This window comes from Nicotiana sylvestris, chromosome 10 (genome assembly GCF_000393655.2).
Source record: "Nicotiana sylvestris chromosome 10, ASM39365v2, whole genome shotgun sequence".
Taxonomy (NCBI): domain Eukaryota; kingdom Viridiplantae; phylum Streptophyta; class Magnoliopsida; order Solanales; family Solanaceae; genus Nicotiana; species Nicotiana sylvestris.
In genome coordinates, this window is record NC_091066.1 from 79,773,878 (window position 1) to 79,789,501 (window position 15,624).

The 15,624-nt window shown below is 36.0% G+C and overlaps 2 protein-coding genes across 5 annotated transcripts; one reads left to right on the forward strand and one right to left on the reverse strand.

The window, feature by feature from the left end:
* Window positions 1–629: 629 nt before the first annotated feature.
* LOC104218458 (cysteine protease XCP1-like) lies at window positions 630–2,301 on the forward strand. The gene is made up of 4 exons (XM_009768957.2): window positions 630–1,128; window positions 1,199–1,434; window positions 1,697–1,837; window positions 2,010–2,301. The coding sequence occupies exons 1-4, from the start codon at window positions 660–662 to the stop codon at window positions 2,223–2,225; spliced, it is 1,062 nt and encodes a 353-aa protein (XP_009767259.1). The 5' UTR covers window positions 630–659; the 3' UTR covers window positions 2,226–2,301.
* Window positions 2,302–2,407: 106 nt separating this feature from the next.
* On the reverse strand, window positions 2,408–11,444 carry LOC104236236 (AT-hook motif nuclear-localized protein 10-like). Of its 4 annotated transcripts, none has more exons than XM_070158503.1 (6): window positions 11,307–11,444; window positions 10,428–10,920; window positions 9,202–9,254; window positions 5,421–5,552; window positions 3,562–3,723; window positions 2,408–3,055 (listed from the first exon to the last, which is right to left on the reverse strand). In XM_070158503.1, exons 2-6 carry the CDS (start codon window positions 10,900–10,902, stop codon window positions 2,819–2,821), a joined length of 1,059 nt encoding a protein of 352 aa, XP_070014604.1. In that variant the 5' UTR covers window positions 10,903–10,920; window positions 11,307–11,444; the 3' UTR covers window positions 2,408–2,818. The 4 variants fall into 4 exon arrangements, with proteins under 4 accessions (XP_070014604.1, XP_070014602.1, XP_070014603.1 ...); XM_070158501.1 differs by having other exon boundaries at window positions 10,416–10,920; window positions 11,307–11,397; XM_070158502.1 differs by having other exon boundaries at window positions 11,227–11,344.
* Between the last annotated feature and the right edge of the window lie 4,180 nt (window positions 11,445–15,624).

The window sequence follows — 15,624 nt, forward strand, 5'->3', positions numbered from 1 at the left end:
AACAAACAAAATTAATTAAAACCCACCCGTAATAGCAATATCTTAAGTTAATATAATCAAACATCCTAATTTAAAAACATAAATTAAATAGCAAAAGTTTCTATGAAAGAATCAAACCAAAAGGGACAAAATAATCGGAGCAGATATACCACATTCAAAAATGTGGATGTGCTTCCAAATCATCTTTTTTTCAAATTTGCATAGACTGTATCATTTATTACTAACATTTCTTTTTATTTGGTTTGAGTGTATTGTACAATAAATTAACTGCCCAATCGAAGAGAAGATAATTAGTATCTGGATGCTAATGCCCTGTGCCCCCTAATCTCACAGAACCCTATGACCAACATACTCCTATGAATTATAAATTAGTATTACAAGTTAACTTCATAGTACTGAAGAGGACCATAATACAAGTCACAATATATAATAGCAATGCAACAATAGATTATAGTATAATATTACATGTTTAGTCAGACATTGAATCTTGAAATAATTAAACATGCTTTCACTTCAATCCAAAGCCAAAAAGCACCATCACCATGCTTTAAGTCTCCTACTACTACTTCTAGCTACTCCATCAAGAATTTTAACCCTATATAAACCCATGATCTCCTCCTCCATTTCTCAACATGCATCTCTATTACTAATTAATACAAATGGCTTCATTCTCTTTTTCCAAGTTGTCATTTCTTGCCTTGTTTTCCATATTATCTCTCGTGGCATGCACAACGTTTGCTCGCGATTTTTCCATCGTGGGATATTCCCCCGATGACTTGAACAGCATCGAAAACCTCATCAATCTCTTCGAATCGTGGATGGAGAAACACAGCAAGATTTATGAGAGCATCGAAGAGAAGTTGCATAGGTTTGAGATTTTCAGAGACAATTTGAAACACATTGATGAGAGGAATAAGTTGGTTAGTAACTATTGGCTTGGTTTGAATGAATTTGCTGATTTGAGCCATGATGAGTTCAAGAAGATGTATCTAGGACTCCAAGTTCAACATGAGAGATCAGAATCCTCTCCACAAGAATTCACCTATAGAGATTTTGTGGATTTGCCCAAGTCTATTGACTGGAGAAAGAAAGGTGCTGTGACTAATGTCAAGAACCAGGGCTCATGTGGTACGTACTGTAATTTTCAGTCATTTTAACATAAAAAATTCTGACTGAAAAATGTGGAGTACTACTACAGGTAGTTGCTGGGCATTTTCAACAGTAGCGGCAGTAGAGGGAATAAACCAAATAAAGACAGGAAATTTGACATCCTTATCTGAACAAGAGCTCATCGACTGTGACACAAAATATAACAGTGGTTGCAATGGAGGCCTTATGGATTATGCTTTTCAATTTATTGTCTCCCAACGTGGTCTTCACAAGGAGGATGACTATCCTTATCTCATGGAGGAAGGCACTTGTGATGAAAAGAGAGTAAGTCAATAATCTAAATGTATAGTCAAACAAAGTTATTTGGTAACGGTCAATGTGAGGGCAAATTGATCCGACAACACAATTATCCCAAAAAAAAATACATATAGTCCTGGCAAGGATAATGGTACTTAATTCCAAGTGTTATTATGAACAATATATTGGAATATTCATTAAACATGCAAGGAGATCACGTGCGTTTTTAAATGAGATGATCACAATCTTTAAGTCATTAACAGAAGACATAATGTTATATGTTGATCAGGATGAAACTGAAGTGGTGACAATTGATGGATACCGTGATGTACCAGCCAATGACGAACAAAGTCTGTTGAAAGCTCTTGCAAACCAACCTGTGAGTGTGGCCATTGAGGCTTCTGGTAGAGATTTCCAGTTCTACAGTGGGGTAAAGTCCCTTCCCTTCTCACTTATACCTTTTTATTACTACAGTATATTGGTTACATCAGTGATATGAAGTTAAGATTATCTGTGAAAGAAAATTAACTTCCACCAAAAAAGAAGGAAGTTTTTTTTTTTTCTAACAACCAAACATGAGAAAATAACCTGGAATATGGTAGGGTGTGTTTGACGGGCATTGTGGAAGTGCATTGGATCATGGAGTGGCAGCAGTTGGATATGGATCCACAAAGGGGATGGACTACATCATTGTCAAGAACTCTTGGGGTCCCAAATGGGGAGAAAAGGGTTTCATTAGGATGAAGAGAAACACCGCCAAGCCTGCAGGAATCTGTGGAATCAACAAAATGGCTTCTTTCCCTATCAAAAAGAAGTGAAATTTTTTAATGTTGTTTTGTTTGTAATTTAAACATAATCTTCTCTTTGATTAATAAAGTACCAATATAGTGTGCCCCTTTCTTTCTTTGTTTCTTTATGATTCAATTGTCCCACTTTTAGTATTCAATATACTGTAGTTTATCCTTAGAAAATTTGAGAATTAAATGTGGCAAAAAAGGAATTGACAACCACAACAAAAAATGATTATATGCACTCTTCCAGTTTATAGAATTGCATCAAAATTCTAGATAATTTGAAGACAGATAATTTTGAAAGTCGTTCCTAGATAAAAATCCTAGCACTACATCCAGTGATCAATAGCAGCACATAACAAGAGCTGAACTAGAACAAGAAAATCAAACCATGTCCTATGCTTAAAACTAAATAAGAAAGCTAAATTAAAAAGACAGAAAATGCAGAATACCTAACACTTCTCACCACTACATGTTCAAAGCAAAAAGTGCCTTTGGTCCTTATTTCTGCAAAACTACAATTACACCGACTACATTATAACGAGCCCTCTGAGTGCTCAATGAATTAGTTGACAAGGAGTTCTGCCTCCGCATTGGTCAGGAAAGAGAGCAGGAAAAACTCATTTCCAAGGCATGCTAGACATTCCTTGCAGGTTACTGTTGGTGCATACTGGAGCACTCTGATTAAGGGGACTGCCTGGGCCGCCAGATGATTCACTAAGAGTCCCACGTGATGGTGAGCTACTGGCCCCCATCATACCACCAGGATTGGCATTCACGGGAGCAGGTGACGCCTCAAAATGGTTTGCTGATTTCGACTCTTTCCGGGCATCTGAAATGAAGCTACCAACGATAACCTGGAACAGAAGCCATTTAATTAGTTCCTGCGCCACATATCATTCTTAACACATATGCGACCTACATAAACAAATGGTAGTGTCAGCACAAGACCCCAGCCATTCACCTCTGCGATTATTAGGTCCTAGTCATACCTTTGGGTGCACCTTTTTTTTAAAATTTATATTGATATGGTAAACCTTACACAAAACTCGAGAGGTCAAAGGTAACTAGTGACAAAACAACTCAAGAGTAGGGATGATCCTTTTTTCTTAATTCCTTCCCCTCCCCCCCCCCCCCCGAGGGTTTGGGAATTGAGGAGTTTCCATTTGCAAGATACTAGATATTTTACTTAATCGAAGAAGATAAGAGATACTAAATGTATATAAACAGAATACTGAACGCATTCTTTTTTTTCTCCTGCTCCCAATTAACACAGATACAGCAACAGTGCTTCATGATAAATGATTAAAAGATAGTACGCATGCTACATAAAGTACTCTTTGACACTCATGAGAAGGCAAACCTGGACTGGTGATGCAGCAGTTAGAACACCCGCCACACAACCCCCGAAAATTCGTCCATCAGATCCAGCTAATGATAGACTTAATCCACCTGTTCTGCTCCGTTGACCGCCAATTTCAGACAGCAGAAATGAACCAGATAGAGACAATATGTCAAACCGTCCCTACAGGAGGAAAAGGTCAGAAAAGCACTCAACATGATGTAACAATGCAAGGATAGACAATCCAAAAAGAGCGATTCAGAAGAGAAGATTTTTATCAGCAGATCTTTGAATTCGAGAAGAGACAATCAACTAATTTCAGGCACAGAATGAAATTGAAATCAAAAGAAAAAGATTAAAATAGTAAGAAGATGTGATATCTCTCCAGTAAAATGATGAAAAATGGTAGCTTTTCTTTTTCATCTCTGTGTAATGTGCCTCTGTAACTAATATGAACTAAGCAAGAGTCCAGTAAAATCTTTCAATACAAGCAGATTTGTCAAAGGTGAAAAGCATAGAAAAGCACCACGATCTATTGAGGCTTTAAGCGCAAACAATTAAAGCGTGGCATTTAATTAAAAAAGGCACTAATAAATATAAAGATTAAAGATACATAAAAGTAATGCAAGAATAACTATAAGCACATACATTAGCTATTTGGACAAAGGACTTGAAAATTATAATTAGCTGAAATAAGTGGCGGAAAAACATGTAAAATAAGTCAAAAAACTATCAAGTTAGATATTAAGATGTAATTTTAGGAAAGCAATTTTAAGATTTTAGTCACCAGTTTTATTACAAAAACTCTTTCTCCTTATTCCTGACCACTAAAAATTCATTCATAACATTTTCTAAAGAAAAGATAAATTATCACTTTTGCCAACTTTATTTATTGCTGTCCTCGTAAAGACAGAGTGCATGGGAAATGAGACACATGTATTATTACCTTGGACTCTACACTAAAGCGTTCCTAGATGAGGAGAAGCGCCCAACATGGGCTTCAACTGCCTTCGCTTAAGAACACCTCGAGAGTGTCTTTACCAGCAGTAGATACAAAATCATATATGCTATGAGCTAATACAAATTCGGAGCAAATTTTCACGTATAAAGATATATCTCAGTTGATATACCTGAAAATAAAAAACTTGAGTACTTGTTTTTGCTAGAAGATCACTCAGGCGAATTTTAGAAAGCACCAACTAAGCAATTAAAGAAATGAGTGGCATAGTCTTAGAATCATTTCATAACCATTTGCAAGCAAAAAAACAAAAGGAAAATTGACTTTGTCAAAAAGAAAAAGAAAAAAGGAAAAACTGTTGAGTGGAAGCAGAACTTTCAAGAGGAACTTTTAGATCATTGGATCTCTATGAAGACAAGTTTCATGAAATGTCAGTTGTACAAATCAAGCAAATTACAGTACAAAGAACTTACACCATTATCAATCACAAAATTTAAAATGTTACACCTCATAATCTTTTCCAAAATCGTATCTTGTCTGGTTATTTTCTCAAACAAAAGAAACATTTGTCTCCTAACAAATAAATGGAAGAACTTTAGCACCAAGGGTTGTGGTGGATGGATGGGATCCTCCCCCCTTAACCAGAGGTCTCGAATTCGAGCCTTGGAATGGAGAAACCCCTGGTTGGGAGCGCTTCCCTCTTAATGGGCCCTATGATACGCGAACCAGGGTTAGTCGGATCAGTGGCTTCCGAATACCAGATGGTTAAACAAAAAAAAAAAACAGGAACTTTAATAAGGATGCAATATGGAACTTCCATTTCCTTTCTCTATAATATTGACTTGAGTGGACAGCAACAATTTTTAATCTAGTTGAGTGGAACATGAAATGCTAAAACAAGCAAGGATATTCAGAAGTAAACCTCATAGGTCGCAGTTCCACCCGATGTGGCAGCTTGCCTAAGCGTCACATTTGATATTGCACCACTGGCAGACAAGATGCAAACAGCCCTTGGACCATTCTGAGAAAATGACATTATTTTTGACGCCACATCCTGAAAATCAGATAATAAGGATCAGTGATAAAAAAATATAGCAGTTTTTTTTTATAAGGTATAAAAATTAAAAAAATTAAAAAAAATATAATATATATATATATATATAGCAGTTTAATATCTGCAAAACTATCAAAATATATGATATGCAGGTGACAAGGCATTAGCAAGAATCCAAAGTCAGAACAGGAATTCCAAGAGTCAAAACATTAACCGCATGAAGATATTTAGATCAGTATCATAAAAGAATTAGCACTATATTTGGTCGGGTGCTAAGAGGAGGGGTTTCAGGGCAACTGGGCAAGTAAAGGAGGGATAAAGGGCATTCCCCTTGTTTGGTTATAAAATAGAAGAGAGGAAAAGGTAAAAGTGAACGAGTATGCTACCCCCAATATCAGCTCTTTTAACCCCTCCATAAATGAAAAGAAATGAGAAAGTTTAATGCTTGTTTACTTTCCTTCAACTACCGAACAACTGGAGGGGAGAGTAAATACTGTTAAGTAGTCACCAAAAATAAATCATCCCTGAAGCTGAACCACATGCTCTACTCGTGTAAGAGAATGTTCAACTAAGAAGAAAAGCATAAATCTAGTATGTCTGTATCATGTTGCTGAATCATCTAAAAAATTACTTAAAAGGACAAGAAAGAAAGAAAAATAGTGTCAAATCAAGATTTCAGGGGCGAAAGATTGAAAGCAGCCAGAGAATTCGAGACATTGTACTCGAACTAGATGTCAAAGGACAACAAAAGATCAAATGGAAGCAGTTTTTAGAAGGGATGAATAGTTTTCCTCTTTAGCAAACTTACTTGTCTGTAAATAGAGAATAGAGGGACTATTAAGTAGTAAAAAAGGATGTTTCTACGTTCTTGGGTCTAGCTCTATAGTCCACATGAGCTAGAGAGGATGTAATTAACTATACTGGTAGAATAAAGCTTTTGATTATTTGACCCCAAAAAAAAAAAAGAGATGTATCCAATTAATCAACAGCGGATATATTCATGACTCCAAAAATACCTATGGAGCTGAATCAACAATGTAACCAATTAATCATCAGAGGATATATTTATAACTACCTATGAGTTAAATCAACAGATATTTCTGGTGTTCGGCAATGGCCAAGTTGGCAATTAATATTATCCAATATGATTGTTCATATTTGAGCTTAAGAGCAGTGTCTTTAAAAGACAATGTCCATGGAGCAATTAAGAAGCAAGAAGCTATGTGCATGCTTCGAAGCTCACAGTTTATCAATAACATGAATTACCTAATGTAGGATTTAGTATTTATAACATCAAATTGTAACTAAAATCACTAATTGAGCATCCAGCACGCAATAAATGACAATGCAAATCTAACAACTTTTTTTATTAATAAGGTCAAGTATGATGCAAATTTAACAACTAAACCAAATACCTTCATATATAATTTAGCAATGATTAATTTCAATTACAAAGTTATATCCAGCGAATAGACACTTCTCGCTGGATCACGTTGCCCCTCACTGTCTGTAGCGCCTGCTTCTCCTAAATGGTTTGAATCATCCCATTTCTTTAAGCGATCAGATGACTTTTAATGACACTGGCTTAAAGTATCTTTTCCCAAAAGTTAATGGATTTGAAACTCAATAAACTTTTACTGAAATGTTCAAACCATACAAGGCAAAATCTTTTTTAAGGGTATGTTAGTCATTTTAATTCAAAGTTATGCCCATTTACTAGGGATGCAATTATCTGTAGAAATTCCTTTTTGAAACACATTTTTCACAATTTATTCTTCATATTGGTAATATAAATCTTGTTACCAAAGTGACTTGCAATCAGTGATAAATTTGAGGCCATCATCTGAAAGCAGAGGAACCCAAACAAAAAAAAGGACAGCATCCAGATATGTGGTTACAGACATGATAATTACTTCTTGAAATCTGTATTGATTGTGCTAAATTTTCAGATTTTAATCAACAATCATCTTAATTTCCTAGTCGTGATAGAGTTGAGATAGGAAAATATGCAGCTTAAACCAAGTTTTTGCCACATTCTATTCTTTATTGAAGTTTCCTTTTCACAACTCATTTCCGAAGATATTGTCCATGACTGTCAACCAAGTCAACTTCTACCAAATTTTTTCCGAGATTTGAATGTCTTTTACTTACTTTTCTTTTTCTGGATAAGGTCAAGAGCTACAGTAGGGGTGCGGTTTGGGAGGCCTGCACGAGCTAGTTCTGGCAAAGCAGACAATATCAATGCTAGCCAGCCTATAACCCCTCCATAAATTCTTGCATCACAGGTTCATGGGCACAGCAGACAGCTCTTACCGCGCTTTCTTTTCCTTACTAATCAGCTTAACGCGAGCCAAAAGCTATACTGATTTGGTACAATTGCTGAAAGACTAGTCAATGTCACTTTAGGCGCACTTAATAAGAAAAAAGATCCTCTTTCCCCTTCTTTTGCCCCCTAGCTCCTGGCGATCCATTCAATTATGTACCTCCTCCCTCAACCATAGTTCACTTTTGCAGATATTATGGAGTTTCTGTAAGTCAATATTGAATTAGGAGAACTTTTGTTTTTTTATAACCGACAAATCCACGAGGGCTAGTGGCGGTGGATCAGGGGCGGGCCCCTCTAAAATTAGGAGAATATTTGTTGTGCTAAACTTAAGTAATGCTTAGAGCTTGCAAAGAAAATTAAAACATAGAAAAAGAAAAATTAAAATGGAGATAACATCAGACTTTGACATTGAACTTTCTGAGGACGTTCTATCATTGTAATCGGTCCTTTTACCTAATTAAGACACACAGCGTTCCAAGTTATCAATATTGTAAGCCTATGTCAAATTGTTGGTAAGTGATGCAGAGTAAAGACAGGAGTATATTGTTTAATAATCACCGTCCCATTTTTTTTGTAAGTACTCTATTGCCTATTTTATACGACATCATTACTATTTGAAAAGTCAAATATTTGCTTCTTTGAGAACAACTGATTCAAACTGTTTCTAAATTTTTTATTAATCCTAATTGTACTTTCCGTAGTAGATCTAAAGCGTAAATTTTCCTTTTGAAAAAATTAAACGAAATAAATGTCAGAACTGAGACCAAAAATTACTAGTAGATGAATGAAACCTCGTATTCCAGACCTTGTAACTCGTTTTTTGTGATTATTGGAGCACTCGATATGGACTTCTCACCGAGTTCACATAACACACTATATTGAGCACTTTTACCTTTTTAGAATTTTATCTTTTGGGAGAGGACAAAGTTTTGTTCTCTCTTTATTTTGTTCTTTACTGGTTTTATTTGGGCAGCATTTTCTTTTTAAAAAAAATTAATATTGAGCACTTACTCTTTTGGGCTTATGAGAAAGAAGGAATATTCCTTTAATAGCAAGTGCCAGCTCTACATTAATAGGCGACTCCAAGGACTTAGTAAGGGCCAGAGGTCAACCAGCTTCTCACCTTTCCTAAAGCAAACTCTCAGATATCATGAGAATGAAACTGAATTATGACAGCAAAATTAAGATAGAATAGTTGTAACCAATCCATAAGAATCCTCGCTATTCCCTTTTAGAATTTCGCTAAAACTGAAATGCACTTCAAGCTAAAGTCAAGATGATCTAAACAACATTCAAAGTAAATACAAAGGCTAAAGAAGTAACCTCTCCAGTTTTCACAGTGATAATATGTGGTGTGAATCCAAATCCTGTCGATCCTGCAATCAGAAGATGACTCTGAGAAGTTCTCTGGATGATGGTAGATGAAACAATGCAGGATAATAGGGAATATTATTATACAGGCCAAGTGCAACATGTATGGGGACCTCCCCACCCCACCGACCCCCCAAAATAATAAAAATAAAAAAGAAAAAGAAAGAAAGGATCGGAAAACCCTCATCTATCTACTACTATTACATATGACCCAAGAGCATTCATGAAAATGCAGATTAATTATTTCAGCGGACAGAAATATCTAATATAAATTTAAGAAACGACGGAATCAGTTGCAAAACTCTTAAGTAAATAAAAAATAAAAAAATCTTTAGCTAATAAGAAAAAGGACGCCAATGAATGAAAAAAGGGAACTCTATAAAATTTATATTTACAAGTTACAATACCCAAAAAGAAAATCCAGAGCAATAAAACACCTTTTTTGAACTCTATGAAAAAGACTTTTTGCATGTTAAATGTTTAGACATAAGGTAAATCATTCAGTAATAGTTCCTTCTTTAATATTTGCAGAAAGATGGGAAAAGAAAGAGAAAGATAAAATCAAACATAAAAGACATACTTGTAATAATCAGTATTGCTAAGGTCATCAATAAACTATCAGAGCCCAGAGGGTACATTGGTAAATCCCCCCTTCTGTAAGATTCTGAAGTCAGTTCAGTGCAGATCCACTGATCCAAAGACCCAAGTCCAGCTTTCTTTACGAATTATAATACTATAAAATATGAGCTTCTGTGTGCATGTCTCCTAACGGCTAACAGATCAAAAATGATCCACTGCTTTGAAAATAAATATTATGACAACTATGCCTCAGTAGCAAACTAAATACTATTTTGGACATATATACAACACTGAAAGCAAATAACAGGTCAAAAAAATGTTTGCCTACAGAATCTTAGAATCACAAACATTCTATATCCTGCCACACGCGAAAAATGTTGATAAATAAACCAATATCAATATCAACTATTAGGAAATGAGTTTAAGTTCTATATGTTATGGCGCAATCATATCATTTATTAGATAAACAAGTAAATCTATACATTAATTGTTAATCTCCGTAAAAATGGCAACTGTGCACTGCTAGCCTAAAAAAATTATACCACGTTAAAACAATATACTGGTAGTGTAAGTAAATTGTACATAACTTGAATCTTTACCAAAAGAGTTGTCCATTTGTTGCTTTTTGCTTGAACCAGGGGGTCTCCCTCTAGCTTTCTTCGAAGAAGTAGGCGATGCGGGCCCCGCAGAGAGAGCTTGAGCAGCTGAAGAAGTAACCGGCTCTTGGGGCGACAAGCTGCCAGCGGCGGCGACGGACGGCGAATTCACACCTAATGCCATGGACCCATCCGGCCCGTATTTCCTCGGCCTTCCTCTCTTCCGTTTCATCTGCTCCGACGAATTACTGTTCAAGTTTTGCAACACCACAGCGCCGGCTCCGGCAGAAACTTCAGCCGGTGGGTACGGAGGCGGCGAAGTTGAAATCGGCGGGAACACTGCCGTACTGTCGCCGCTGTAACCCAAGTGCATGTTCTGAGCCACCGGCGTCGTAGCCGGAACGTTCGCCGGCGAATTTTGAACACCGGCGACGGTAAAGTGATCTCTACTCGTCATTAATGTCTCAGATACCGACATTTTTCATCGGAATTGTCACTGTAAAAACGAAAATTACAGTTCCGAAGTTAAAAACCCTAGAAAAACTCGTCAGTTTTAAACCCTAACCCTAGAAATTCAACTGAAAAAAACACCAGAAATTTGCTAAAGTAATCAGTTTTGCCTTAAACCCTCCAAATGTTGCAGAATTTTTTTCAAAATCTTTAGCAGATCAAGCAAAAAAAAAAAAACTTAAAAAAATTAAAATAAATAAAGTATTAGTTGTTTTTCTTTAAAAAAAAGGTTACAGAAAAATATCTGAAAATTCAAATTCAAATAAATAAGAAAGAACGTGAATTTTCTTACCGAGAAGAGAAGAATAAAGAAAATATATTTAGGGTTAGAGAAGAGCAAAAGAAATTGAAATGGCTTTTTCTGAGAAATACCTGAGAATTAGAAATATAACTTTTGGTTTTTTTTCTTTAATTTCCGTATGTCATACGACGTTGATTCAAAATTTAGAAATAAAATAAAAAGGTGAGAAAAGGGGAAAAGGGCAGGTAGAAAAAGGTAAGGCCAAAAACAGTCTCGTACAATATAATTATAGATTGCATTTAATTCCAAGATCCTCCTTTTTTTCAAATTCATCAATATATGGACACGTGACCTCTTCCTTCCCATGGTTTTATTTTATTAATCTTGCCTAGTTGTGAAAAATCTCATTCTACAGATTATATGCTCAATCTCTTAATCAAAATAAAAAAAGAATAATATGCAATAATACTTTTGGTTTGGTGTAAATATCGAGTACAAATAATTATTTTTCCCTAATTAGATCATGCCATTTATATTTATTATTGTTTATCATAAAATTTAACCTTGCCAACATAAATTGACAAGATCTAATATAGGGTAACTGATTGAAATATTTCATGTAGTTAGTCTCAATAAGACGGAGTAGATTTACTGACACGGATAATATCAAAGAATTAAAAAAGAAAGAATCTTTAATTTGGCAAAATTAAAAAACTCCTTTTGTGGGAGTATTGCACAAAAAGAGGCACAAGATTGAAAAATAATCCATTAGTGTTTTTCCTTTTTGGAGTGAAATACTTTACAATTCAAAAAAAGCTGTAAAACAGTAGTAATAGCTTCTTGTGATTGATCTTTTCTTCCTCAATCCTCAGTTCATCTATGTTTTCTTCCTCTGTCCTCACCAATCTAGAAAATTTGTGATAAAGGGTATATCCTTTGTTGGACTTTAAGCCATTTGGCTTTAAAAGAGAAGAAGTGTGAATTGGAAATGGAGGGAAATAAAATGGAGGGAAAATGAAAATTTGAAGAATTGAATTTTTGTCTTGCACTTTGTCCCTCATTGGTGAGGCACAATCACATTTATGTGTTTATATATAGATTCACTTCTTAAAGCTCTTAAAAGGAGTTGAAGAGAATAAACCCTTGCGCCGTCATCGTCGCTCGCTCGGCTTCGGCTTTGGATTTGGATTTGGATAATGATCGATAAGATTATTTTTGGACAAAATTTATTTAATTATTTAATAATTAATTAAATGCCAAATCACTGCTGAACGTTCAGAGGGCCTCACTGGCCGCGGTTCTGCCGCGACCGCGGTAGAATCGCGGCAGTCAGATTCAGAGAAGCTCTCTGGCCGCGGTTCGGCCGCGATCGCGGTAGAACCGCGGCATGCCGCGTATTTTCTAAAAAGGCACCTTTCCAGACACCTCTTCTGATATTTGCCTATAAATTATGAGGCAAGGCTGCATCTTCCAGAGACGAAAAAGACTCTAGAACTTCTTTCTTTCTGAATATACTGCATCCTAATTCACAGTCTCTCTCTCAAATTCGTAAGTGTGATTTTGCTCCGTTCTTTGAGTTCGTTGGTATCCTGCAGTTTGTATTGCCACTGTTGCAGGAAGGTTTATTCCGTTTTATCCTGGGAAGATTTAATCCATTACCTTGGCAACGTGTGAGGGGGTTAAAATTCCTTAAGGACGCACAAGAAAATTGTGGACTCGGAATATTTCTGATTCTTTACTATTTTATATATTTCTTTATTCTTCTAACAGTTTCCTGAATTTTGTTTTAACTCAGTCACATTCACAAGCTTAAGGAATTTTATTTTATTAATGTTTCTGTGTTGATTATTAAATTATTTTCTTTATACTTTGTTGGAGACTAAAGCCTTGTTGCTTTCTACTCCTATAATTGTTTATGTCTGGTTTAAAGTACATAAAAACTTTGCCGGAATAATTAATGTACGGGTTTGAAGTATATAAAAACTTCACCATTGTTACGTGTTGTATGGTTAGTTTGGTATTCAGTTTGAAGATATCAAAAACTTCACTGATTAACAAGTTCTGTATTGTTTTCAACTTTACAGAAATATGACGAATGAAAACCAAACTAATGGAAGTGTTGCGGGAACGGTTGCTGCTGTTACAAGCCGTTCTACTCCTGCTCATGCTATGGCACCGGCAGAAAAACCCGGAAAGTTTTCCGGGATTGACTTCAAACGTTGGCAAATGAAGATGCTCTTCTATCTTACTACGTTGAGTTTGCAACGTTTCATCAAGGAGGATCCTCCGGTCATGGCTGAAAATACTCCGGATGATGAACGACTTGTTGTAACTGAAGCATGGAAACATTCTGATTTCTTGTGCAAAAACTACATATTGAGTTGTTTGGAAGATGGCTTGTACAATGTCTATAGTGTCATGGAAACTTCAAAAGCATTATGGAATGCACTAGAGAAGAAGTACAAGACTGAGGATTCCGGACTTAAGAAATTTGTGGCTGCAAGGTTTTTGGATTTCAAGATGATTGACACTAGGTCCGTCATAACTCAAGTCCAAGAATTACAAGTCATTGTGCATGACCTCCTTGCTGAAGGTATGACCCGAATCAATAATTTTATTAATAAGATTTATCTTATTATTAATTATGAATTTGTTATTGAAGGTATGGTCATAAATGAGGCCTTTCAAGTCGCTGCTTTCATTGAAAAGTTACCTCCGTTGTGGAAGGATTTTAAGAACTATCTTAAACACAAGCGGAAGGAGATGACACTAGAAGACTTGATTGTTCGTCTGAGGATAGAAGAAGACAACAAAAATGCTGAAAAGAAGTCACGTGGAAACTCGACAATAATGGGGGCAAACGTTGTTGAGGAGGCGCCACAAAATAAGAAGAGGAAGAAGGCTTCCGGACCAAAGAATTACCCAAGCAGGAAAAAGTTCAAGGGTAATTGCCACAACTGTGGAAGATCTGGGCATAAAGCCGTGGATTGTCGTGCGCCCAAGAATGATAAGAAGAAAAAGAATCAAGCTAACATGGTTGAAGATGAAATGGAGGACTTATGTGTCATGTTGTCTGAATGCAATTTGGTAGGAAATCCAAAAGAATGGTGGATAGATTCTGGAGCCACCCGCCATGTTTGTGCTAACAAGGAGTTATTTTCTTCTTATGCCCCCGCAGGACCCGACGAGACAATCTTCATGGGAAATTCATCTACGGCCAAAATTGAAGGGAGTTGGCAAGATTGCGTTGAAGATGACGTCGGGAAAAATAGTGACTCTAAATCAAGTCCTCCATGTTCCAGAAATTCGCAAGAATCTTGTGTCTACCTCACTTCTTGTCAAGAATGGATTCAAATGTATTTTTGTTTCTAATAGTGTTGTACTTAGTAAGAACGATGTATATGTAGGAAAAGGTTACCTAAATGAGGGCCTTTTTAAGCTAAATGTAATAGCAGTTCCTATCAATAAAGTGAATGTTTCTTCTTACTTACTTGAGTCAAACACTTTATGGCATTCGCGTTTAGGTCACGTAAACTTCAAAACATTGCGGAAGATGATAAATCTAGAAGTATTGCCAAAATTTGATTGCATTAATTCCAAATGTCAAATATGTGTGGAATCAAAGTATGTTAAGCATCCTTATAAGTCCGTTGAAAGGAATTCAAGTCCTTTAGACTTAATTCACACAGATATTTGCGACATGAAGTCAACACCATCACGCGGTGGGAAAAAGTATTTTATTACTTTTATTGACGATAGCACGAGATACTGCTATGTTTATTTACTTAATAGTAAAGATGAGGCAATTAATGCTTTCAAGCAATACAAGAGTGAAGTTGAAACGCAACTAAACAAAAAGATCAAAATGATAAGAAGTGATAGGGGTGGCGAATATGAATCTCCTTTTGAAGAAATTTGTTTGGAAAATGGCATTATTCACCAAACAACTGCCCCTTACTCTCCACAATCTAATGGAATTGCGGAGAGGAAGAATCGAACATTGAAGGAGATGATGAATGCATTGCTAATAAGTTCTGGCTTACCACCGAACTTGTGGGGGGAAGCTATACTTACAGCTAACCGGATAATCAATCGTGTACCTCATAGTAAAACACAGTCCATTCCTTATGAAAAGTGGAAAGGAAGGAAGCCTAGCTTGAAATACTTCAAAGTGTGGGGGTGTTTAGCTAAGGTACAAGTTCCTAAACCTAAAAGAGTTAAGATAGGTCCAAAAACGGTTGATTGTGTGTTTATTGGATATGTAACCAATAGCAAGGCATATCGTTTTCTGGTTCATAAATCAGAAAATTCCTGAGATTCACATTAATACGATAATAGAATCAGATAATGCTGAATTCTTTGAAACTATTTATCCGTATAAAAAGGAAAGTGAAGTGACCTGCCAAAAGTCAAAACGACCTCGGGAGGAAATAACAGATGGTATGCCTA